At 41.2% G+C, this 27,336-nt stretch overlaps 1 protein-coding gene and 1 long non-coding RNA gene across 2 annotated transcripts; one reads left to right on the top strand and one right to left on the bottom strand.

Annotated features, from left to right (window-relative positions):
* The first annotated feature begins 446 nt into the window (after window positions 1–446).
* On the top strand, window positions 447–4,694 carry LOC133244821 (uncharacterized). The gene is made up of 2 exons (XR_009735526.1): window positions 447–1,254; window positions 2,457–4,694. It is a non-coding gene; the product is annotated as an uncharacterized LOC133244821 (long non-coding RNA).
* On the bottom strand, window positions 3,265–25,904 carry LSG1 (large 60S subunit nuclear export GTPase 1). Its single transcript, XM_061412412.1, has 14 exons — window positions 25,664–25,904; window positions 24,128–24,254; window positions 22,841–22,961; window positions 22,575–22,661; window positions 21,991–22,077; window positions 17,732–17,792; window positions 16,390–16,566; window positions 11,075–11,470; window positions 10,530–10,631; window positions 10,231–10,383; window positions 9,678–9,792; window positions 7,405–7,484; window positions 5,255–5,428; window positions 3,265–3,730 (listed from the first exon to the last, which is right to left on the bottom strand). The coding sequence occupies exons 1-14, from the start codon at window positions 25,760–25,762 to the stop codon at window positions 3,551–3,553; spliced, it is 1,959 nt and encodes a 652-aa protein (XP_061268396.1). The 5' UTR covers window positions 25,763–25,904; the 3' UTR covers window positions 3,265–3,550.
* Window positions 25,905–27,336: the final 1,432 nt, after the last annotated feature.

Below are 27,336 nucleotides of genomic sequence, written 5' to 3'. Positions count from 1 at the left end.
AATTTTTATTTAGGGTCTACTGAGTGGATCACAATAAACTGGAAAATTCTGAAAAAAATGGGAATACCAGACCACCTGACCTGCCTCTTGAGAAACCTATATGCAGGTCAGGAAGCAACAGTTAGAACTGGACATGGAACAACAGACTGGTTCCAAATAGGAAAAGGAGTACGTCAAGGCTGTATATTGTCACCCTGCTTACTTAACTTATATGCAGAGTACATCATGAGAAACACTGGGCTGGAAGAAGCACAAGCTGGAATCAAGATTGCCTGAAGAAATATCAATAACCTCAGATATGCAGATGACACCACCCTCATGGCAGAAAGTGAAGAGGAACTAAAAAGCCTCTTGATGAAAGTGAAAGAGGAGAGTGAAAAAGTTGGCTTAAAGCTCAAATTCGGAAAACGAAGACCATGGCATCCAGTCCCATAACTTCATGGGAAATAGATGGGGAAACAGTGGAAACAGTGTCAGACTTTATTTTTCGGGCTCCAAAAATCACTGCAAATGGTGACTGCAGCCATGAAATTAAAAGACGCTTACTCCTTGGAGGGAAAGTTATGATCAACCTGGATAGCATATTCAAAAGCAGAGACATTACTTTGCCAACAAACGTCTGTCTAGTCAAGACTATGGTTTTTCCAGTGGTCATGTATGGATGTGAGAGTTGGACTGTGAAGAAAGCTGAGCGCCAAAGAATTGATGCTTTAAAAAAAAAAAAAAAAGAATTGATGCTTTTAAACTGTGGTGTTGGAGAAGACTCTTTAGAGTCCCTTGGACTGCAAGGAGATCCAACCAGTCCATTCTGGAGATCAGCCCTGGGATTTCTTTGGAAGGAATGATGCTAAAGCTGAACTCCAGTACTTTGGCCATCTCATGCGAAGAGTTGACTCATTGGAAAAGACTCTGATGCTGGGAGGGATTGGGGGCAGGAGGAGAAGGGGACGACAGAGGATGAGATGGCTGGATGGCATCACCGACTCAATGGACCTGAGTCTGAGTGAACTTCGGGAGTTGGTGATGGACAGGGAGGCCTGGCGTGCTGTGATTCATGGGGTTGCAAAGAGTTGGACATGACTGAGCGACTGAACTGAACTGAGTGAGCACTTTTTGCTAACATAATGCCTTAAAAAAAAAAAAAATCATTTTGTTGTTGTTTTGGCCATGCCATGCATTATGTGAGATGTTGCCCCACAAAGGATAGAACTCATGGCCCCTGCAGTGGAATCGGAGTCTTAACCACAGGACCAGGTAAGTCTTCATTTTTAAATTGCTCAAAATGGTTGTTGTTAACCTTTTTATAACTGGAGACTTTTGAAAGCACTATCTTTCCTTTCTGTATGGCCTCTCACCCTCAACTAGTATACAGTACATTGAACACGACAACAAATGGCTGTAAACGGTGGAAATTCAAAAATTTTCCTCACTTCTCCACAAAGACTGAAGAGGGGAAAGGGCTAATAAAACAAGGTAGCACTTGGATTTCTGGCCTGCTATTAATTTTTTCCTGTGTATCCATGAAGAAAACATTGCTATTGGTTTCTTGACAAAAACTTTACTTCCTTCTAATTTCCTGAAAGTAAACAGATGACAGATGTACAGCAGGTTCTGCTTTAAAAGGATGGTATGTCCCCTGTAAGAAAAGACTTCAAAACAATAAAGTGATACTGACTGCCCTGCGAAAACCTCAAAATACTAACCTCTACAAGGGTGGGCATACTATTTACAAATTTCAAGTTTGCTTAACAAGACATATTCCAGGCAGAAGCGAAAGTGAAGACAGAAATTCCCTTTCAGGATGTCCTAGTTTGGGTTCCTCAGACTCTAAGCAAAGGTTCAGTTAGTTTATTTGGGAGGCAACTCCATGAAGCAGAAGTGAGGAAGCAGCAAAAGTAAGAAGGGTAGGGAGAAGAGCAAGGAAAGGCGAGTTAACAAGACAGTTTAACCACGGGCAAACAGGGCTCAGTTCCACTAAGGATCTTGTGAGAAACCAGAATGTGCATGCTGCGTGACAGGAAGCTGGGGTACTTACCAGCCGGCCCCCACTCCTTCCTGGTTGGGGGTTACTCTGCGGGGGTTCCACCTCCTGCCCTTCCAAGCTGCCCTTTGTGTAGGCTGAGCAAGCTCCTGGGGTGCAGGAAAAGTCCTCAGGTGGGAAAGCAGGGAACACAGGGCTTGTGGCAAGCTGTCAGCCCGTTCAGGAACTGGGCTGCAGGCAGGCAGACGCCATTTGACACTGAGGGATGTGGAGTGTGTGTGTGTGTGTGTGTGTGTGTGTGTGTGTGTGTGTATGTGTGGAGGGCATCTGCATACACATCCATCTCTTACAAGCTGTACTTGCTAGAAAGCTGAGTCCGATACCATTGACAGTTGTTATCCACTCATGAACGTTTGACTTGTCAAAGGTACATCTCTAGAAATGCCCTCACATTTATGCTTGAATTTCCACACAGGTGCCCAAACAACTACATGGGAGAAGACTGACCTTTCCAATAAATGGTGCTGGGTCTACTGGATACACACATGTAAAAGAATTAAGCTGATCCATTTCCTGACTCACACTATGTACAAAAGTGAACTCTGGTCCAGAGACCTGAATTTAAGAGCTAGAACCCTAAAACTCTTCAGAAAAAAAATGAGTATATCTTAGTAATCTTGCATTTGGCAATACTCTGATTCTAACACCAAAGCACATGCAACCAAAGAAAAAAGATAAATTTAGACTTCATCAAAATAGAAAAGTTGGTCAATGAGTATTTGTTAAATTGGTGAATAAAAAATTTTAAATTCCCCAGATAGAACACATTTTCAAGTATACCAGATATATTACAGTCAGTTAAAGGCAAGTCTTCTTAACTGTGAATTCATGAACTTTGGGGTCTATGACTCTCTGGATACATTTTGCACATTTGTGTAGGTGGTAATGCACATTTTTCTGGAGAAAGTGTCCATAACTTCCACTAAATTTCCAAAACCATCTATGACACAAAAAAACACATGCTCCCCTCTCTGGGGTGGACACTCAAATCTTCAGTAGGTCATGCTCTCCACAGGCTTTAAAACTCATCCATGTCAAACCCTGTTCTAAGATCTGATATGCCTTCTGCCATATCAGGGGCATAAGCTGGGTATGTGTGTGAGGTTAAGTATCACAAATTTAATCATGTACTAAAAAATCCATCCAGGTTTCAGCAAATTAAAATCATTTAAAGAATGTGAAATGTCCAAATAGCAATAAATCTATATGAGCCAATAAAAAACTCACAAGTAGCAACTGAACTTTAATATCTTTCCCCCAAATTCCCAATTTATAAATTACTCTGCATTTGTGTATATATTTACACAAATATACATCATAAATTCCCTCATCTTAAATTCAGCCTTTCACAGGAGCAGGGTTCTGGGAATCTGAGACAACTGCTAGTCTGAGCTGGTACTCTAAGGAGCCCCTTGGTCTTAACACCGACTGCTGTGTGCGCATCACAAGGGTCCACCCTGTAGCACCACAGATGCACAGCAAAGGTGCCAGTTCCGTTGCAGTCCAAGTTCACGTATCCAGGTGCTTATAGAGTCTGCGGCTTTTCTCTTTTTTATTTCTGTTGCCGTGTTTTTTCCAGGGCTTCCCAGCCCCCCTCTCAGAGCTCACAGCAGCTGCTGTCACCAAGCCACTCCCAGGCTTGTAGCCCATCACAGCCTGGACTCCTTTGGTCAGAGCTCTCACATTTTCCTAGGGAATAAGGGAAAATATTAATGGCGGTGTCAGCAGTCTCCTTCAGAGGATACACACAGAATTGTTTGTGGAGAACTCCAGGATAGTGGACTTCCATCTCTCATTGCTCTTCTTTCTCTCCCCATTCCCAAAATAAGTTTCTCAGAGTTTTGTCTTCAATTCATTCTGCCTTCAACTTTTGTTTAGTCCCATGGCTTCAAACACCATCTATATCAATACTCGTAATACCAGCTATTTTCTGGAAATCTCTCTTGATATCAAAATTCTACTTGTGTAACTCAGTTAGTTAGAAGCTGACTCTACATTCTTTATTTCAGCCAGTGGTATAAGAACCTGCTCAGCCCCCAAGATGACACACTCCGTCTTATCTGTCGCAACAGTTAGGCACTGAGTTCCATGGACTCCAGTCTCTAGAACTTTATATATCCTCCCCTCTTATCCATCCCCACTGCTTTAACCCAGATGTTCATTGGCTTTTACTGGACCACTGCAAGACTCGTTGAGTCCAGAGTCCACACTTCTATTAGAGTTCTCTAATCTGTATCTCTCTAAGTCCTGTCCTCACAGATCTCTGAAGGCCCCTTGCAGACTGGGGAATCAAGTCCATATTCCTTCCAGTGGCACACAGGGTCACCTGCAACATGGGTTCGGTGCTGATAAAACCCACACTCCCGTATCTTTTTGCCTCTGTTCATTTACTCCTTCTGCCTGGAAATTTCATCACATCTTCCCACTGACACATTTTTATTTGTTTCTCAAAGCCTAGCTTAAATATCATTACCTTTCTGTAGTCTGGCAAGGATGTGGAGGTATTAGAACCCTCATACATTGCTGGTGGGAATGTATAATGGTGTAGCCACTTTGAAAGATAGTCTGGCAGCTACTCAGAAGGTTAAATATAGAGCAATTCCAATGATCCAGTAATCTTACTCCAAAGTATACACCCAAGAGAAATGAAATACATGTAAACAGAAAAACCTTCACGTGAATGTACACAGCAGCTGTATTTATAATATACAAAAAGTGGAAACAACCCAAATATCCATCAACTGACAAACGAATAAACAAAATGTGGTATATTCCATTTAATGGAATATTATTTGGCAATAAAAAGCAAAAGAAGTACGGATACGTGAATGAACCCTGAAGCTGTTAGGCTTTGCTAAAGAAGCCAGCCACAAATGATCATACAGTATATGATACCATTTATATGAAATGTCCAGAATAATCTATTTATAGAGAAAGTGGATGACTGGTTGGAAGTGGCTAGTGGAAGTAGGGAATGGGGAGTGAATGTTAATGGGTACAAGGTCTCCTTCTGGAGTGATAAAATGTTCTAAAATTAGATGGTGGTGATGGTTAACACAACTCTGTGAATATACCATAAACTATTAAATCATGTATTTTAATAGGATGAATTCAATGATATGCGAATGACATTTCAATAAAGCTGTTACTAAATAAAGCTGTTTCAATAAAGTGTATTGGATCAGAAGTTAAAAAAAAAAACTTAAAACTCACCTGATGGAAAAAAGCTTTGTCCACTACATTTTCAATCTGATATACCTTTTTATTTCTAACCACCTGCAGTTTTATTTCCCCACCATTCACTTTTTTCTCCAGGAGTCGCTGGTGTTGGTACTGAAAGGTCACAGGATCTCTGCCAGGAGGAGGATGACAGTACAGGAGTTTACCCTGCAGAGATAACACATGTGGTAACAGCACATCCTCAGAGCACCTGTGTGAAGTTCACAGAGGTGGCCTCTCCCCAGGGCACACTGATGGAACTTTCGTTCTTTTGACAGCCGAGATGGGTTCTGGTCACTGCAACCAGACAGTCCTAACACCCAGAAGACGATCCTTAGTGTTCTAGAGGCCTCACTCCTTCCATAGTCCTAACTTAGAATGTAACCTTTCTTCTCTGTGCCCCTCTTTATCTTCTTTAATGTACTCCTCAGTACAAGTACGTGATTATATTGGGTTGGCCAAAAAGTTGTTTGGGGTTTTTCTGTAACATCTTATGTAAAATCCTGAACAAACTTTTTGGCCAATCCAAAACTTAATGTGGTAGTTGGGGGTTTAGTCACTCCGTCGTGAACAACTCTTTGCATCCCCATGGACTGTAGCCCATCAGAATCCTCTGTCCAGGGGATTTCCCAGGCAAGAATACTGGAGTGGGTTGCCATTTCCTTCTCCAGGGCAATCTGCTGACCCAGGGATTGAACCACGTCTCCTGCTTTGCAGGCAGTCTCCCGCACCGTAGGTGGATTCTTCCCTGACTGAGTCATCAGGGAAGCCCTATACTTGATATATTTTCCGAAACAAAAGCCAGGATGCAGTTGGACAGTGTGGCTGCACTAACGGGGACTCTGGGCCTAATGCCGTTGTTCGCTGGGCACCAAGTTTCCTCTTCCTACCATGTATTCTCTAAAGACTGTGCTGTGTTTTAACTCATTTCCCCCATCCTCTACCTAGACAGCATATTAAAAAGCAGACATCACTTTGCCAACAAAGGTCCATCTAGTCAAAGCTATGGTTTTTCCAGAAGTCAGGTTATGGGTGTGAGAGTTGGATCATAAAGAAGGCTGAGCTTTGAAGAACTGATACTTCCAAACTGTAATGCTAGAGAAGACTCTTGAAGAGTCCCTTGGACAGCAGGGAGATCAAATCAGTCAATCCTTAAGGAAACCAACCCTGAATATTCATTGGAAGGACAGTGCTGGAGTTGAAGCTCCAATACTTTGGTCACCTGATGTAAAGAACTGACTCATTGGAAAAGACCCTGATGCTGGGAAAGGGGGTGAAAGAGGATGAGATGGTTGGACAGCATCAGAGACTCAATGGACATGAGTTTGAGCAAACTCCAGGAGATGGTGAAGTACAGGGAAGCCTGGCACGCTGCAGTCCATGGCGTTGCAAAGAGTCAGACACAACTGAGCGACTGAACACAACCACCACCCCATCCTTCACAGATTGACAGATGGCAAAGAATAATTAATAAATAATTCATCCATACAAGTGTTCTATTAACTATTTTCTTCCTAAATTAAGAAAAAAAAGAACACGGCTGTCCTCTTTCACTTCTGTGCCCCAAAGCCCCACTGATGACACACTGAGAAGAGGAGGGAATAAAGCGACATCCTCACAGCCAATTATTATGAGCTTCCTGGAATACTTTTTGTGGAAAGAAGTAGCTTACTACTACTGTTAATAAAAACTACCGGGGCTAACTTTACACGAGGCACTGAGCTAAGTGGTGTTTGTGTATATGGGGGTGTCTGTGTCCAACTCATATCACCATTCTCATTTATTTCCCATAATAATCTCATGAGATAGGTACTATGAACTCCTATTTTGCTGATGAGAAAAACCCAAAACTTACTATGTCCTCACTGTAACAGGAAAATAATAGCTCACAGACTTACATACTTTATCACCTTTACTGATAACAGATATTCAGAGATGTTCATCTATTTCATATCATGTCAGTCCTTTCTATGTTTTATATGATGCTGGCTCCCCTGGATCAAGAGTATAATTCCAGTTATAAAACAGTATCAACGAGAAAATATCTCTTTTATAACCCAGCTGGTTGCCATTACCCTAAACACAGGCAATGGAAGAAGACCTACTTACTTATTGGAGAGGAACAAGAGGCAGGGTTCACTTACATTGACATAATCCTTCAGGATGTAGCGTGCAGATCGAGGCTGGTCTGGCTGTCCATGTGCTGTCATGAATCCTCGCATACCTATAAGGGGAAATGAATTTTGTAAAACCTAAGTTAGAAGACACTGTAATAAAGAAACTTGAGGTTAATGGAAATCTAGCCTTTTCTATAACTACACTGCATTCTTATGCTACCTTAAAAAAAATCAATTAACAATGTAGAAAATATTTTGGTTAGCATTACAAATCTGACAATCCAGGACCGACTATACTGGTGCATCTGATCTTTTGACAAACGCCTAGCAACATGTTGTGACGGACACGTTCAGTCTCTCTCTACTCTAGTTATTTCTTTAATCTCTTTGATTTTAAACACTGATCCAAGAAGGCTACTTGTAGAATGCTACATTGTCATTATCAGCAAAACCAAAAGCAACAGATCAAGTTTTCTTATTTAATGACATACCTACACTTTTTTCAGTTTCCCAAACATACAACAAAGATCCCTTTAATACTAATCCAATTAGAAGGGAGCAACAGAGCAGAGCTGATAATAACACAGGCTTTAGCTGACAGGTTCAAAACCCAGCTCCTCCTACTAGCCCTATGTTGTTGGGTCCTTTAGTTTAGAAGAAAGCAGTTACACAACTATACACAAAGATACCTTTGAAGGAGGATGAAAATCTAAAAATTAAAAAAAAAATGATAGGAAAACAGCTTTTCCCAAGTAAAACACCAAACCCAACAAAACTAAAAACCGAACAAAACTGACTTCTATGGGGCTAAAGAAAATATACATCAAGAAAAACATTTGAAACATAGGTGGCAAAGAATTGCTACAAATCATTAAGACACAAATGATGCATAGAAAAAAGTGATGCTTAGAAGATAAAATGGTTAACAAATACATGGACAGATGATGGATTGTACTAGTATTTTAAGAATGTTTAGGCATGTGTTTTTACAAATTGGCTTTGTCCTCACTTTTTGATTTACCAGAGAGAATTAGATGAAAAATTTGAAAAGACTCATATTACTTTCAGTTTTATCTGGATATCAAACCAGATGGAAAGTCTGATACAAAGTCTACTTTTCCCCATCTTTCAGGCCAGCACAAGGGAGAGATGGATTAGGAAAGAAACCTAGGTTCTCACTGAGGCTATGCCACTGACCAGACACCACCTTAGGCAAGTCATTTCATGCTCAGAGTTCAGATTACTTGTTGTAAGGAAAGGGAGAGGAGAGATGGGGAAATCTTTAAGACCCCTTCTTGTCCTATGATTTTGTGACTATACTAGTCTTACCACAAGTGCTTAGTATCCATCCTCTTTAAAATATCTCAACTAAGGCAAAAATTCAAGGTCTGATTTAACTGTGGTTTATATCAAATCACCTTTCTCTGCCAGGAAACACTCAAATAACCTGAACTCTTTCCTGGCTGAGGGCAATTTCTTGAAAGGCAAGATACATATACATGGAAACTTTTTAACACTGGTATTTCTTTAGGTAGATACAGGTCTCTCCAGATTAAAGTTTGTGTTTAAGATAAGTAAATCACAGTCAATTGGAGAAATGACAAAGATAATTCTCACGTGTGTGTATGCTAAGTTGCTTCAGTCGTGTCTGACTCTGTGCAACTCTATGGACTACAACCTGCTGGGCTCCTCTGTCCATGAGATTCTCCAGGCAAGAATACTGGAGTGGGTTGCCATGCCTGCCTCCAGGGGATCTTCCCAACCGAGGGACTGAATCCTCATCTCTCATGTCTTTTGCACTGGCAGGCAGGTTCTTTACCACTACCACCACCTGGGAAGTTTCTACATGGAGCTCCCATGAAGAAAAGCCAACAGAGCCTCAGGTCAGAACCCCTACGTCTACACTTGGGTCCAAGGCCTCCTACCGGAAAGGGCCTGAAACCACCAAAGCCTGGGAAGACACGTCTCCCAGGCACTGATTTCTACGATTAAAGCCTGGGGAAGAGGCAAGGAATATAGCACACCTCCTTCTCTAACTCTAAAAAGCACCTAACATGGAATAAAATACCACTCAGGCAGCAGCTGGCTCCCACTCCTTTACTGCCAGACCCCCAAACCACTACCAAGTCAGCTACCTGGAGGCTACTCCGCAGGAAAGACCAACAGGACCACAGAAGTATCAACCCTGAAAGATGACAAAATGCTAAGGGAAAATTCTGAATTTGTATCTTTGCAGGGTACTTCCATCAGTAATTATATTGTTATTTTTTGTTCACATTTTAAAATAAATCACCACTCACATCCATAAGCCGTCAGCAGTTCTTCTGATGTTGGAGGTCGCCGGGGATCTTCATCCTCTCTAGGCTTTATGATGTCAATGCCATATGTAGCTTCTAAAACATGTCTTGGAATATTCTGGCAAACATAAGCTTGTCAAGGAATCTACTTCTCTGAACTGACCCTCCTCCTCCTCCCCATGGCATCTTCTAAGAACATGTATTTCAGCACCATGGTGACAAAAAACTTTCCACCTCTCCTAAGAAGTATGATTATTCTTAATTTTAAAAGACTTTCAGTCCTTCTTTTAAAAAAAGCCTTATGCACCAAATGTATGCACCTCCAAATGTATCCTTTAAAAATATTATCTCTGAAACAGACTTCAAGATGACAAATTTTTACCTAAATACATTACAGATTTGTGAGATAATCCTAATTCAGAGATAAGTCACACAATCTTTGTTTCTAATCCTTACAATTATGTAAGGAGGGATGATTTTTACCTCCCCTGTTTAATTACCCAGATTTTTCTGAAGCTCCAATATACACAGAACAACCACAATTTTGGCACAGCACCAAGGATATTAGTGATACAGGTGGGACATGGTCTCTCATCTGGTCAATCGGGAGGATTCCACTGCAAATCATTTCGGCTTTGGTAGAGACAAAGGAGGGCATCACCAGGCCTGGGCAGTCACACAGGCAGAGGCCAGGTTCTACATAGAGAGTCTGAAGGACAAGTAAGGGGGTTAGGCTGGGCACACGGCACAGGAAGGGGAAGAAGAGCAGCACACGAGCGGCAAAGAACTCCAGAAAATACTCAGAGGGAGGAACTATCTGAGGAGTAAATGCAGAGGCTGATGCTGTGGAAATACCTGAAAATGCTTGGTGTGGCCGGGCGTAGCAGACACAGATACCTTCTTGTTGCCTAGGATGGTGTTGATTGTTGAACTCTTACCAACGTTTGGATAGCCCACCTAGAAGGGAGTCAGACAGAATGTCTACAGTAAAAGTTGGCAATCTTCACAGGATGCCAAAAGCCTACCCTATCTAAAAAGCCTGCATCACAGGATGCCAAAAGCCTACCCTACCTAAAGGAAAGAACACTGGATCAGAGGGCAGAAGACAACCTTAAAAGTTTGCATTCTGGTATATCTTGTAAGTCACGAATCCTGTAGGGATTAACTGGGAGACTGCAGAAGGTGACTAATACGAAGAGGGGTGTAACCAGTTTAAGCCTTGAGAAGTTCACTCTTGGAGCTGGGCTTCGTCTGTCACACATGGCCTGCTCCTACGGCGCCCACGGGCAACAAGAAGCCTTCAGTTCCCTGTGGCACCAGGGCCTGGCTGGTCTCTGGGGTTCCAGGGCAGTGGGAATACAGACCCTCATCAATCAATTTTATGACCTATCTCATCTTACCAGTCCAACAGTAAGTTGTCCATCCTTCACCTTCTTTCCAGAGTGCAGCTGCTTAAAGACCTCCAGCAATTCCTGCTTGGATACCAAGTGACTAAAATTGTGTATTTGCCTCTTTTGTGGGGTGTTCCTTCCTTGAGCCTCAGAATCCACAGTATGGCCCTCCTTGCAGTCCTGGCCACAGGCTTCCTCATCAGAGCTGCTGCTGTCTTCCAAACACGTCTGCCAGTCCTCCTCCTCCTCCTGACAGTCCTCATACTCGCTCTCATCTTCTTCACTACTGGCAGCTTCACCAAGTGAAAGATGTTCAGTCTCTTTGTGTAGAATTTCAGCTTCGTCGCAACTGGAGTTTTCAAACTCGGCTGTGATAGCTTCTCCAGTGTCTCCGTTTACGTCTTCCTGATGAAATAACAGAAACCACATAAGTTCAGAAGTGTGTAACAGCTGCACTTTTCACTCCGGTGAAAACACTCAGAGTTGGTTATCTAAGATGAACAGAGGACAAAAAACATTGTGAAGAAGAGGGAAGGTGACAGACGGAGGAGACGAGATAACATGAGAATATAACTGAACTATCAACAGTGGTGCCCTCTAGAGGTGGACCTTCACATCACACATTTTTGTTACTTGAACTTTGAACAAATAACATCTATTATTTTTCTAATAGATAACTCTTGTCTAAGGCCATACTACCCTGAACACCTTGATCCTAATAGATAACTCTTTTATCTATTAAAAAGAGAGTAAGAATTTAGAAAAGTCTGTGTCAAGCTGATTTCCTTGGCAGTACTTTTGCAATGGACTGTAGAATAAAATAAAAGCATTCTCATTAACAGTAAAACAGTTAACATTCTCTTCTATGCACAAAGCAAGATGGGTATAATTTATAATATATATATATATTTGCATTTTCAAAGACATGGATTTTCATAGTTAAGGAAACTTCTTTTATAACTGCCTTTAATAAATCATAGCACCATGGAGCACAGGTCCCTGTGTGTGAAACATGAGAGCAACAAAACAATGCTGTGCATGGAAATTATTCACCAAACAATGATTTTTTTTTTGGAAACAGAATGGTAAAAATCATGTACAATTCATGGGTATATTAATCCTTCTGGATGAATTGCAAGTTGGAATCAAGTTTGCCAGGAGAAATAACAACCTCAAATATGCATATGATACCACTTTAATCACAGAAAGTGAAGAGGAGCTGAAGAGCTTCTTGATGAGAAGAAGTAAAAGTAAAAGAAGTAAAAGAGAAGAGTGAAAAAACTGGCTTAAAACTCAACATTCAAAAACTAAGATCATGACATCTGGTCCCATCACTTCATGGCAAATAGATGGGGAAAAATATAAACAGCGACAGACTTTATTTTCTTGGGTTCCAAAATAACTGCGGACGGTGACTGCAGCCATAAAATTCAAAGATACTTGCTCCTTGAAAGAAAAGCTATGACTAACCTAGACAGCATATTAAAAAGAAGAGACATTACTTTGCCGACAAAGGTCTGTACAGTCAAAGCTATGGTTTTTTTTTCCAGTAGTCATGTATGGATGTGCGAGTTAAACCATAAAGAAGGCTGAACATCAAAGACTTGATGCTTTTTTGAACTGTGGTGTTGGAGAAGACTCTTGAGAGTCCCCTGGACAGCAAGGAGATCAAACCAGTCAATCCTCAAGGAAATCAGTCCTAAATATTCATTGGAAGGACTGATGCTGAAGCTGAAACTCCAATACCTTGGCCACCTGATATGAAGAACTGACACACTGGAAAAGGCCTTGATGCTGGGGAAGATAGAAGGCAGGAGAAGGGGACGACAGAGGATGAGATGGTTGGATGGCATTATCGACTCAATGGACATGAATTTGAGCAAACTCCGGGAGATAGTAAAGGACATGGAAGCCTGGTGTGCTGCAGTCCATGAGACCACAAAGAATTGGACATGACTTAGCAACTTAACAACAATCATTCTGAATTCTTATGGATAATAAAGCAGAAATACAACAGTTTACAGTATTACCAATTCTTAACAATAAGGATGAATTGATTTAGATTTAGAAATGATGCAAACCTATCATTTCCAAATAATCTACAGGAGAGGGCATGATCAACTCAGTTAAATAGGTATCCTACATTTTAGGGAAGAAACAAAGTCAGGGAGAAGAGGTATGATTTCACTGTCATTTCAGGCGACTCAAAAAGAAACTTGGAATTGGAAGCAATTTCTATAATGAATGTCAAGAAGTCACTGTGTACTATTCTGAATCATTTAAAAGTATGAAAGAGGCAGAACACAAGAATGTGGACTGAACATGGGTATGTACTAGGAAAACTAAGGCTTGAAGCAGTTTAGGTTCAGGAAAAATGATAAAGGCAACATAAGGACTTTGCAGTAGTTACATCAAAAATTTAAAGAAGAGACCAATTGAAAAAGTATATACAGGTCCCTTGCTAAGACTAGCCAGTGAGGCACTCTCCACCCCCTTCTGATGTCTATGTCAGAAGCTTTATCTGTCCCTTTTTCACTTTAATAAAACTCTGCTACACACACACCAAAAAAAAAAAAAGAAAGAAAGAAGGGAAAAGTCCATCTTTTGGGGAACACGGTGCAATTTAACAAATGGTCAAGAGAAAACAAAAGTACTCAATTAAAAAAAAAGTCTCATTAAAAAAAAAATAAGAATGGTTAAATCACCATGGCTGTTGCTGCTGCTAAGTCGCTTCAGTCGTGTCCGACTCTGTGCGACCCCAGAGACGGCAGCCCACCAGGCTCCTCTGTCCCTGGGATTCTCCAGGCAAGAATACTGGAGTGGGTTGCCATTTCCTTCTCCAATGTATGCATGCATGCTAAGTCACTTCAGTCGTGTCTGACTCCATGTGATCCCATGGACAGCAGCCCACCAGGCTCCTCTGTCCACAGGATTCTCCAGCCAAGAATACTGGAGTGGGTTGCCATTTCCTTCTCCAAAAAACCATGGAGAAAGAACCAAACTTCAGATAGGTGAAAAAATAGTGAATATCTATTTTTAGTAAGTTCATGCTTGATATTCAAATGACAGATGTGATTAGATACGATATCACAACAGTAGCTGGTAACAACCTGGAAAATCGTGAACAGAGATTTCAGAAGACTTAGGAAGAATAAATAGGGTTCAACTTTTAGAAAGGAAGAAAGAATATCTTCCATAAACCAAGCACTGGTAATCCAGTCTGACAGGGAAACAATTCCACAAGTTAGCTGACAGTCAGCAACAGGAGGCAGCGAAGATTCCCTGAGAACAGATCATGCAAACAAATTCCGTTTCCCTTGGGAATCTACTCCTCGATTGTCAGTTCAGGGAATACCACAGATGTAAAACTGATCCTTTTCCCATTTTTAACAGGGCCACTGGGTTGCTGTATCAGGGCTGAGTGATATATTGATAAATAATTATTCAGCACTGCAACTAGACACCAACTTCCAGGAAGGATTTGAAACAAGAGAAGCCATGGTGAAGAGGACAGCCTATGAAGCCAGATTGCCCAAGGATTACAAGCACTTACACTCTTTCTGGAGAAGATGAAATAAAACACAGAAAGTACTCAGAATAGCAGTGTCTGCTAAGAACAGGTTTTCTGTGGGTTAGCTTTTATTAACAACAGTAATAGCACAATAACTACTTTTATAGCCTTTCAAATACATCTTAAATGCTTGGTACACCTGTGCTTATTAAGTCCACGAAAGGTCACAGAACTGTCCTCGGCCCCAGACTACTCAACAGCGTTATCAATGAACATTAAGAATACACAGAAGGGCCAACACAAAATCTGCAGATGATTCAACGGTGGAAGAAGAGAAAAGCAAATGACACATCCAAAATGAATTCTACCTTGTCCGCAAACCACTAATATTTAGGAGTTACATGTCCTAAGCTGAGCTAAAAATAAAGTGAAAAACTTTCCCCACATGTAAAGATTGATGAGCTGTGCTTGGTAAAATCTTATCTTTTAAATACTGAGTTGGTCAAAAAGTTCATACAGATTTTTCCCTTAAGGTAGTACGGGAAAACCAGAACAAACTTTTTGGCCAACCCAATATTTGCGGGATATGGTTGTTCATAGGTTTAATGAGCCAAAAGCATAAGCTCCTTTGAAAGGAGGTGAATTAACAAAAACTCTGAATTCCTGGGAGTATCCTGATTACAAGAAATAAGAACACATGCCCTGGGCAAACCACATCTGAAAGACCATACTCGATCAGTGGCCACCCTTTGTAGGTGCTCTCCTGACTCAGGCAGAGAGGCCCTCAGCGTGAGGAGTGCGCTGGAGGACAGGTCTATAAGGAGCGGCAAAGCAGAAAAATGTATCTTCTGCAGAAGAGGGAACACAGGGAGAAAGTAAGAGGCCTTAGATCAAAGTTAGGAGAGCTGAGCCTCACTGGACTGGATGAAGAACTTTCACCCTGGAGACAAAAAGAATGAGACATGTGGTATGTCTGGCTGCAGACAGTATGTGACTGTCTGCCAGGGAGGTGGACGGAAGAAGTCCTTCACAGAGGTAGAGCTCACTAATTTGTGAGCTCACCAACAAGAAGGGGTGTATTCAGAGCACCCAGCTCCGGCCACTAACTAGTCAGCAATGGCTGATAAATAGAGGTGAGAAAAAAGGAAAAGATACGACTTTAAGTCTCTTTCAGCTCCAAGATGTTATTGCTAAGTTCTTTCCATAGCTGGTTATCATTAATTTTTATTAGAAAATAACTCAAACTGTTTCTATCAAAACTGGGTTAAAACACATGGTGTATCTTAATTTAGTATTAACTCATTTCTTTGTTTTCAAAATAAAATCAAAAGAGATTCTAGTTGAGTCCAGAGAAGTTACTACATTCAGCTGTATCTGGATTTTGGTTTTGACTGCTCTTAGAAGTAACTGTGAAGTCATTAGGAAACGTCCTATACAACTTTCTGCCTAACATTTAAAACAATTATGTGTCTTCAGAGAAAGCAACTTTGCGACTCACTTTTCTGTAAGTCATCACACTACCCTACTGCTGCTGCTGCTAAGTCGCTTCAGTAGTGTCCGACTCTGTGCGACCCCATAGATGGCAGCCCACCAGGCCTCTTTGTCCCTGGGATTCTCCAGGCAAGAACACTGGAGTGGGGTGCCATTTCCTTCTCCAATGCAGGAAAGTGAAAGTGAAGTCACTCAGTCATGTCTGACTATCCTACTATAAATAAAGCCCCACAAATCAACAATAAGAAAAAACAAACAAAGCGCACTTAACAGAAACCGAAATCTTCCTCCCTGAAGTCCAACCCGAAGAAGTCCCAGTTACCTTAGAGTTACCCATCAGCTTAATGGCTTCAGCCAAAGCCGACCAGAAGATGACCTTTACGTTTTCTTTTTTGAAAAATTCAGCCCAGGCACTCCGCTGCTCGGCAGTCAACAAGTCTGCCTTATTTATCAGAATAACATTCTCCTTGTTGTCATCAATGGTTTTCACATAACATTCCTAGGCAAGACAAAGATATTCAGATATTTCTCCAAATGGGGAAAAATTTGGCTAATTATACTGAAGACCCCCTTCCCCCAGAAGCTATTACTAAAAGGTCTTACTGTCCCCAGTTTTAAAACAGTCCTAATACAAAAGATTTTTAATCATGGTACATTCTATGGATCCTTTCAGCAGGCTTTGAAAAGAAGTTAGGTCACATATACTTACAAACTCTTCACATAAAAAACTAAAGGGTACATGCTGATATATGGCAAAACCAAAACAATATTGTAAAGTAATTAGCCTCTAATTAAAATAAATAAATTTAAATTAAAAACAAAACAAAAGGGTAAAAAAGAAATGCTTTCCTGCCCTGTTCTCATTTCTTTATACAGTTTCTTTTAAGCAAAAATAAAGAACTGCTGATTTGTCAGTCAGCAAGAACTATTTTCAAGCCAAATGATGACAGCCAATAATAATCTTACCTTTTATTACAAAAAATATTTTTGAAGTCTAAAAGGAAAATAAGACCCAGTGATTAAATTAACTCCCAACCATAGCTTTCCATTAGGAAATACCCTAAAAATATTGAAAGCTGAATTAATAAGAGTTTCCTTATTTTGAATTTTGCTAGTCACCAGTAGATTTTAAAATAATGGTTCTACTATGGTCCTCAAACAGAAGTAGGAATACTTCATGTGGGTTCAGTCTTATTAATTCAAAACCTGTATCACCTCATTTCTAGTGCTCCTCACACCTTAATGATGACCCCTGCAGTATTTTACAAACTTAGATCATTTGTAGAATACCACAGAAGGTAGTAACTATGGTGTGAGAAGAGAAAGCTTAGTGGGATGAAGGGACTAGGCAAATGCCAAACTCAGCAAAATGCTACTTCATTTACTGTCTCTTCAAAAATGAGAAACATTGGCAAATGCCTCTGAACAAAGTGGCTTCTAAACTAAAACCTAGGAAGTTCAAGTGTTTGTGCGTTCCTGCAGACGGAAACAACTGTCTGAAGAAAACATCTGTCTGAAGGGCACCACTCTGCAAGCTCCTGGCCTTGGAAGGAGTGGGGGACCGGATAGGGTGCAAAGGCTGGCCCAGAGCCACTGCTGTCAGTGACACGGTTCTCCCACTGCTGCTCCAAGGACAAGTTTGAATCTTGTCACGTTTTACTTACCAAATCCTCACACCTAAACAGGAGCGGATTTCGAGCATCTACTATCTGGACCACGATATCACTGAAAAACAAATGGGAGACGCCAATCACTGTGAAGTGAAAGGAAACAGTATTGAGAGCAGACATTCTCCATGTCAGGCGCTGAGAGAGTTAACTTTCAATGGGCACAATTATCCCCAGTTTATATGTAAAGAAGCTGAAGCTTGGAACAGCTAAGTGGTCTATTCAAAGTCACAAGGTACTAAGTGATGGAGCTTGAAAGGGAACTCAAGTACTCTGGACCAGAGATCATGCTGTAATCGTAACATTTTCCTGCTCTCAATATGCTAAAAATTTTAACTATACCTTCTTGTCATCTCTCCTGGAAAGATTAAAGAGTTATTTCAAAGATTTCAACCCAAGGTGAGGTTTACTGTATGCTCAGCACCCAGTCTACACTTGTGTTAAGCAAGGCCTCAAAAAGCCCTGATACATCACCTGATCACAGCTGCCACTATAAACCTCATTGAAACCCTTCTGACATGTAGCAAATCATCATTCACCAGTTTCAAGAATGTGCTTAAATGTAAAGATTCAAAATAGTGAAGTATCAACTGAAGTTGCCATGGTGAAGCAGGAAATGATGAATCCAACCCCTTTCATCACACAGAAGATGATGGAGCAATGTGAAAACTTTCCGCGCAGACAGCAAGTCCCTCGAATTCCTCACAAAGGTAGCGGGGACCAGCAGGCCAGCACTGTACGACTTAATACTGCACTTCTCCGGTAGGATCCTCCCTGCCCTCAGCCTCTGCGGCTAGAACGCCGTGACCACAGCTGGGAGGGAACAAGCTTCGCATGTGCCAGCACCTTCTAATAGTCTTCCCAATCCATGTCCGGTTCACTCTTCCTCAAGTAACTCCTATGCAACTATGCTGAACACCAAGGAAATGTGTTAAATCAAGGCTACCATTCAGGGCAGAGCTTTTGACAAATCTGGGTTTGCATTTTCCTTCAGAATAAATTTCCAGCATAATCTTGTGAGTAAAGGAACTCATAGACTTGCTAATTTCTGACAAGATGCTTAAAAAGTTCTCTAGTTAAGTGGGTCCTGGTATTTCCTTCTTTAAGGTAATATCTACTGCTTTCCAACTGTAAGGATTTAACAGTAAATGCAAAAATGACTGCAAAAAACGGACAAAGTCTAATGAACCAAAGTCCATAAACATTACGTCTACCTGCCAAACAGGCAGAAAGAATAACCAGCTTAGACACACCAGTAAGAAGACAAGTTTAAGATGGCATGCTTTGTGTACTGAATTAAGATGCAGGGCAAAGTGCCAGTTATGTGCTGCAAAGGCTTGATGCAACACAACGGAAACGCCCTGTCTGACCAGAAGCAGCATTCTGCCCTCCGTGCCTCAGCGGTTTCCTGCATTTCAATGAAATGTCATACACCAAATCCTTTCTGATAACTATTCTTGAACTTAAAGAAACAGATGACATAGCTAGCCTGTTATCAAACAGGAGACATCTGCCGCTTTACAGAACATATCAATAAATATTTCCTGTTAAGAGACACAGCAGGAGTCACTTTAATGATATTTTTATGTAATTCAGATCCACTTCCATGTGATAGAGCAACAGAACAAGTGATGCCGTAATCCAATTGAAGCTACAAGTTTCAACAGGTCCAGGCTTACTCTGGGGAAACAAACAGCTTATTTAGGGGCATAAAAAATAAGGGCCTTCCCGTTAAACATGGAAACATTCATATGGTTACCATTGTTCCCTCTCAAGACCTACAAAAATGAAAGTAAAGGCTGGAACTCATTAGGACAAAAAGAGCAACTCAGAAAGTTAGTCAATGAGAAGCAGGCCTGTTCACACTCCAGAGCTCTGAGAACGCTCAGGATCAGAAGCATCAGATGCAGCTTTTGAGACAAGGGCAAGGTGTGGGGCTAAAATCACTCTGAACAGGGAGTGATTAGGTCCATTCCCTTGTTCCATTCAGCCAGGCGGCCACACTTCACCCCACAGCCCCTCAGCCCACTATCCCAATGGCAGAAGCCAGGCTTTATTGTGGAGAAGATGAACCTGAGAGGCTCCAGAACTAAGACCTCAAGCATAGGAGAAGGTGGGAAAGAAATGCCATACTGAAGAGGAGGATTAACGTAAGTCGACATATACCCCAAATGGTGCAAAGGCCCAGCCCCCGTGTAGTATATCATCACCTTTACCCCGTTCCTGGCAGACGAAAGTGCTTCTCTTTAAGAAACTGACTGATCCTAGGGAAAACACCCTAGATATGAACATCTTAGGGTATCCCAACCAAATAAAATTGATCTCTGCTCAGTCACCACACAGAGAAGTTCACCTGGTGGCAAAATCACCCAAACAGAAGTTCGTCAATCAGCTTTGTAACACTTTGTTTTCTTAAATATGAACAGATGGCAAACATCACTTGATATCTGTGGAAAGCCTCTTACACAAGTCAGAAACCAGAATAAATAGGGAAAAAAAGAAATATGGAAAAAGACAGACAATATATGAAATAGGAGAAAATCTAGAATTAAAAAATAAACTAAGAGTGTGCAGATGGGGGTATTCCCTCAAGGTAGAAGTTTCAATATTTCACACTGTTATCAATCCTCTTTGGAAAAAAAAAAGCGCATTTTCAGCAATATACATCCTAACTGCATGAAGGAGACATCAGTCCACGTCAGTCCCCAAAAGAACCATAATGGGTCTTCCTAAGCCCCATTCAAACCTAGGTCAATCTAAGGTCTGCATGGAGCCTGGCAATTAGCAGCAACCTTCCCCTTCCTTCCGGAGAAGGCAATGGCACCCCACTCCAGTACTCTTGCCTGGAAAATCCCATGGATGGAGGAGCCTGGAAGGCTGCAGTCCATGGGGTCGCTGAAGGTCAGACATGACTGAGCGACTTCACTTTCTCTTTTCACTTTCATGCATTGGAGAAGGAAATGGCAACCCACTCCAGTGTTCTTGCCTGGAGAATCTCAGGAACGGGGAAGCCTGGTGGGCTGCCATCTATGGGGTCACACAGAGTCGGACACGACTGAAGTGACTTAGCATAGCATCCCCTTCCTTTAGGCTTGGAGATTTGCCTTAATATTTTTACCTCCTCACATCCCAGCCCAATGACCCTCTCTACCCAAGGGAGCAAGATGGGCTGGAGGCATGTAAATGACTTTTAAGAAAAAGAGATAATTCGTGTTATCATAAAATTCATCCTTTTAAAAGTATACAATTTAGTGGTTTTTAATACAGCCACAAAGTTGTATAACTATCACCACTAATTCCAGAGCATTTTCATCACCCTAAAAAGACATGTAAGTGACTTTTACAAATTTAATCCAAGCCCTTCTTCTTCGTAATAATGCTAAATATGCTAATATTCTTTCCCAAGAATCCCAGTGAAAGCATCCTGTTTCCTAACGTTCTTACTGGGTATATTTTATAGATTAAACACACACACCCCTGCTCCCCGAAGGCTTATTGTTAAAAGCATCATTTCAAATATAAGGTTAATTTAAGGGGTCCTTATAAATAACTCATACACTCTTTTGACAAAAATAAAAACCCTTTAGCAATAACAAAGAATGAGATTGAAGAAAGCTGATTCATCAATTTCTAACTATCAGGATATGGCAATGATGGAAAAATCTCCCATTCTCAACTTACCAAAGTCATTCTCTTATTTTCAAATCCCAGTTGAAATAAATCACTCCTAAATTCCCCCAATACTACTAACTGTTCCTTCAGCTCTGACTTGGCCCGTGATCCTTCATCTGTAACACAGCAGGACTCACACTTCATCTTGTATTTTACTAGTATTTCGTCAACTTAGTGCAAGGATTGCATTTCATCTATCTGTGTGTCCCTGGTGTTTGACCCCTCCCCAAAACACATTTGCTCTCTGCAAGCATACACCAATCCTTTTTCACATCTGTATTTTCCATGTTACTAGTATGAATTTGTATACGTTTGCTGAAATAACTATAGATGGTTCACAACTCATCTTACAGAAAACAATCATTAAGTTTATCGATGTGTTTTATTAATAACAACCCCCCCCCATATTTTAAAAGAAATGTAGGATCACAGTTTCAGTTTTTATAATAATTCTCAGTAGCCCTTTGTATAGCTTGATCCTGTTCCCTTAACCCCTCTCTGGGCTCACAAACATATATAACATGCAAATCTAACATAACACCATCACCACATCCTTCTTACACCAGAAGAAAATGGTAATCTACCTTCTCTCAATCACCCTCCAGAGTTGGCGCCAAAAGTCCAAATTTCTTTCAAATGGTGTCAATATCAGGTTTTGTTCCTCTTCCAACCTGGTTTTAGAATGAGAAGTTTATCTTTCTGCTAGATTTTGATAGTTAGGTTTCAAGTGATATAAATACTCAAATTCATTGCATTAAAAAATAAGCATGCAAATATTGTCAAATGATTTTTATATCCTTTCTGTTGAGTTAATATGTAAATCAAATTTAAATTTTCTACTCAAGCTTTTAAGTCCTAGAGGTTTATCCATCACACTGCAAGAAGGCTCCAGGGAGCGGTGATCAACTCCAGAGTGACAAATGGCGGGAGAAGGATATGAAAAGGAGAAAAGGCCAGGAATGCAGCGATGAACTCACAACCTTTGTGCAAGGAAACACATGCACAAAGCAATGTGGCTTGCACACACACACTAATTTGCACTTGTAAGATGAAATCTACCATTTCTCTTTAAAAGAACAAAGCCTTAAAAATGCAAACAGCAATGCAAGGACACCAACATGCCTAACTTAAAATTTCAAGAAAATTCTTCATGGAGGTGAACACTCACCAGACAAGCTGACGTCTCCATTCTAGAAAGTTATCTTTCTCTGCTTGTTTGAGTTCTTCTGGGCTAGTTTTTTGGTCCCACTTTGGTCTGAAACAATCATAAGAAAAAAAAAAAAAAATCCACATGAGTTACCAAAACAGAATAGGATAACTGGATTTAATAATGGCAGTTGAGAAAAGAAAGCAGAAAAAAGTGAACACCAAATAAAAAATTTTACATTTAGTGGATTTGTTATGCCTTTTGATATACATTTTTACTCAACTCACCTCCTTGGTATACACAGGAACTGTTTGTTTTCTTCATGGAGTTTCTTAATTCTCTGGTTCTCCTCAAAAGATAATAGTCCAGTTCTAGCCTCAGGAGGCACAAATTTAATATTAAGCTTCTCTGTCCATAGGGGGGAAAAAAAAGTACTGCTATTTAAGAGGCGGTGAATTCATTACTTAGAACACTAAAAATATGAGCACCTAAAACAGAATTTAAGCTTTCTTGATCTACATAGATTTCCCTAACCTAAAAAAAAGGAAAAGATCTTTACTAAATGTTTCAAAAGGTCAACCACTTTTTCCAGTACTGATTTTTATAAAACTCCATATGCTAAATGCATTTCTTGGAACCAGAAACAATAGAAATGGGAAGCAATTGAAAATATTCATTACAACCAATCTCCTCATTGTACCCATGGAGAATAATTATAATCCAAAGGGACTGAGGGGAAAAGCAAAGTTCAGCAAGGAGACGCACTCCAGTCAAACTGGTGAGCTACTACAAAGCTAGAATTTACATAAAACATTTATAAACATTCACAATTAAGCTGTACAAGAATTTAAAGGAATAAAAAAACACCCAGTGTATGTATAAACCAGAGGCTTCTGCTCTAGGCTTTATCCCCTGAAGCTGCTCCAGGCCTCTCTACTGCACCTCTCCACACAGCCACCTAGTCTCCGAGGTAGGTGACTCCAGTGAGATAAGCACTTGGGAGCCAGCTACGCTTCTTACCCAAATGCTGAGAGGAGGTCCTATTCAAGGATAACAGGTCATCTTCAGCAATGGTTCTCTTGATCTTTAGGCAAAGATGGCAATCCACTACCCTCATGTGACCATCAATACTGGACGGTCCAGTCACCATTCTCATCATGTCATCCTCAACCACCAGTCAGAACACACACCCCTCTAACCCCATGCTTGATCATTTTTTAACATTAATTTCTCCTTCCAATGGTGACCTCCTACCCAATGTTCCCACTTAATATGGGAACTTACTCACCATGATGTTAACTGGTCTCTTCCCTGATGAGAGACTGAGTTTCTCGAATTTGACATGACAGATAACCACAGATACTTTTTAGAGCTTAATTTTAAAACCGTGGCACATTTTGAACTTCCCTGTTGAATTCAACTGACCCTTCCGCACTGCTCCTGGGATATCTGCCTTTGGGTTAAAAACAGCTCCCTATGACTTTAGGAAGATTGGCAAAACACCCCCAAGTAGACTTACTTGTATCTAGTCAGCAAAGACAGAAACGTGTTGGAGGCACTCAGCAACAACTTACCAGCTACAAACTCTGTTCCTGCAAGTTCTGCAGTGGCAAGGAAGTCATCCAGGGAACTCTGTTCAGTCACGGACTGAAGATTAAGTCGACCCCAATCATAGCCATCGTTGAGCTCACTTGTGTGTAGCTATGAGTAAAACATACAGCTGCTTTCTTCTGCTCTTCACATCCAAATAAACGCTATGTTCTCAAAAAACCATTCTATGGCCTTGAGGGTGGTGTTAGCTCTTTTAGTCAACACTAGTAACAGTTAACATTTAAATGGGTACTTTCTTACCTCGTAATAGTTATTTTCCTTTTACTTTCTTATTTAATTTTCAAAATCTTTTGAAATAAACTTCATATCTCCATCAGGATTAAACTGGAGAGAATAAATTGCCTATAGTCATAAGCTAATAAGTGGCAGAGCTAATATGTGGTTTATAAATCCATAAACCATATACTCTGGTTCTGGCAGCCACTGTTGGTCAACTTTTTTAGACAGACACCCACAGTAAGCAATACACTTCGGATAGTGACTTAAATGCTGTGAGATACTGTGAGATGCTGTGTACCATTCAGTATAGTGAAGTGAAAACAAAAGAATCCTGAAAGTTACCTTTATTACATTCCACACAACGTGGTATTTTCTTGAGTTTTATTCTGTGGGGTGAAAAGCTTGGCTAGTTGCCACTCACTGTTCTGATTCCAGACACACCTCAGTTTGATAAGATAAACATCATCCTAAGCTACATGCTCTGTACAGGTACAAATAAATGAAAAAAAACTGAAGGTTAAAAGGCTAGGTGGTTTGCCCAAAGGCCCCAGAATCAGCAAAAATCAGGGTAAGGATTAGAATCCAGTTCTTTGCTGAGAACTTTGTGAATTCTAACACTTCGAGGAATGAATGTCAAAATGACAATTACAAATCAATCAAACCACTTCATCCGCTCTTCAAGGATCCTAAAGCTATGACCGTTTCCAGGCCCAGGAAGCTACTAGGCCCGCCAAACTTTGGAGAAATGCTGTCCAGTTCTGAGTAATACCACTAGGGAATAAAAAAAAAGTGAAGCACGAATCTGAGTTATTTTGTACTTCTGTTACCAACCAGCGGCTCTTGGAGGATCAATTCTTTAGAAAAATGAATACAACAAGAAGTAGTTTTTGCGTCATTCCTGTGAGGAAACTTCCAAATGCTTCCACGGCCTACAGGATAAATATCAAACTTTTGCCCTGGTTTCTGCCCTGGTTTTCAAGATCTCACTCCGACCTCATCACATTAGCCTCCACCTATGGGCCCTGTGTCTTGCTAGGAGGGCCTGTTTATCCGTCTGGTCGATTCTAACGGTCTTGAGCATTTGCGCATTTCAGTATCCGAGAGGGGCTGGGGGTGGGCCTAGAACGGATCCCCGCCGTTACCGGGGCGCAACTGTATTCATCCCTAGAAACCCTATTTTGGCATCGTTTCCTTTGAATATTTCCCTGAGAACCCTGACCGTAAATTTCGCAGCGTTCAGACTCACAACTAGGCAGAAAGGCTGAGAAAGACGTTTTTACCCAGGAGTCAGTGTGGCGGTGGCTACGGCTCCGTTGAACTTGCTGGCGGATAAGAGCCCGGCCAAGGGTTCCACCCTCTGGCGCTCTTCTCCGACCCATGCTTGTCCAGAAGACGAACGAAAAGCAGCAAGTTAGAGTCACACCAGTTTGCTGGGTATTCAGGAGCGCGATCTCCGGAAGTGACGTGTAGACGAGCCGAAGTGGTTAAGGCCCGACATCGCAGGGAAACAGAATAATCTGCCTCAAATCTCCACTTATATATCTCACACTTGCCACTACGATAGAAAGTAAATGCAAAAAGTGGCCTCAGAGCTTAATTTTCAATATATATTCCTAAGAATATCTCAAAGTTGAATAGGGCGATTAGATTACACGAATGGTACCTTCTAAATTTGTGCGTCGACTTTTAGTGTTCGGGGTACAACTAGGAGATTCGGAAAAAAATGGCCGGGCATATTTGCGGTAGCAGCCACGCCTCCGGTTAATTTCGTCAGGAGGAGGAGGAGGTGTCGTGCGTGTAGAGTGTTCTGGAGCGCTAGGTGGCGTTGCTTCCTGGCGCTAATTTTCGGCCTAGTGTTGTAAGGTGTGGCTTTACTGCTGTCACGCCTGGCAACTAAACAGCTTTGTGTTTACTTGGTCTTCCTAAGCTGTGAATTGGTGAGAAGAGTTCCTGCGTGGATGGCCGTTTGGAATGGAAAGAGCTTGACAAGGTTGCAAGGAAAGCCAAAGGAATCTGACTTAAACGTGTTTTGTTTTTTTTTTTCCAAATAGCTTTTCAAAAAGTGTTTAAAACTTCCAGCTAGAATTGTATTTAAATTTTCCTATAAATTAAAATAAAGTGAAAGCAGTGACCCCGCTCCACTCTTTGCGGCCTGACTTTTGCTCCTCACTTTATCTTTAGAGAAGTCGAATTAAAGTTATGAGGGTGTTGGGGGTTTTAACTCCATTCTCATTAATCAGAACACCTCATTGTTGTGATGCTGTGAGAGCAAGCAGCATGCCCAAATCATAGCTGAAATATATTCGGTCAGGCATCAAACCCAAGTCTCCTCAATATTTTATCAGTTCCTGGGGCAGATAAGAGGGGAGAATGAGGGTTGTTATTGTGTATTTTAGAACCCAGTTCTTCCCCAACTTTGATGTGCATGTGAACCCTCTAGGAATCTTGCTAACGTGCTGATTCTGACTGATAAGGTCTAGGGTCTGGCTGCACTGGGTTCTTCCAGGAGATGATGATGATGTTGGTCTGGCCCATAGGCCACTCTGAAGAGCAAGAGAAGTCCATTTCCTGCTGGTGCAGATGAAGATCCTGAAGAGCACTGGCTAGAAGTCAGTCACAGCAAGTCTGGGTCAGGAAGAGCTGGAACCATATCCCCCACCCATGTCTGCATTCCCTGGTAAGCCCTGCTGTGGGCTGTATCTCACTGCTGACTCTAACTGAATTGGAGTGCACTTTGGGAAACATGCTGACAAACCATGTAGTAGTCGGCAAGGCTTTGGGAAAGTGGTGCTCACAGATCAGTGAAGGAAAGCATTAGAACGTGGTTTCTTCCATCTGTCAACTTAGAGACAGCATATCTTTAAAAAACCTGAGAAATTTCCGTGGCAGTCTACCGATTAAGACTCCACCCTTCCACTGCAGGGGGCATGGGTTGGATCCCTGGTCAGAAATT

The sequence above is a fragment of the Bos javanicus genome, chromosome 1 (assembly GCF_032452875.1).
Source record: "Bos javanicus breed banteng chromosome 1, ARS-OSU_banteng_1.0, whole genome shotgun sequence".
NCBI lineage: Eukaryota > Metazoa > Chordata > Mammalia > Artiodactyla > Bovidae > Bos > Bos javanicus.
The sequence above is the reverse complement of the archived record's forward strand: the minus strand, read 5'-3'. Positions and strand labels throughout refer to the sequence as shown.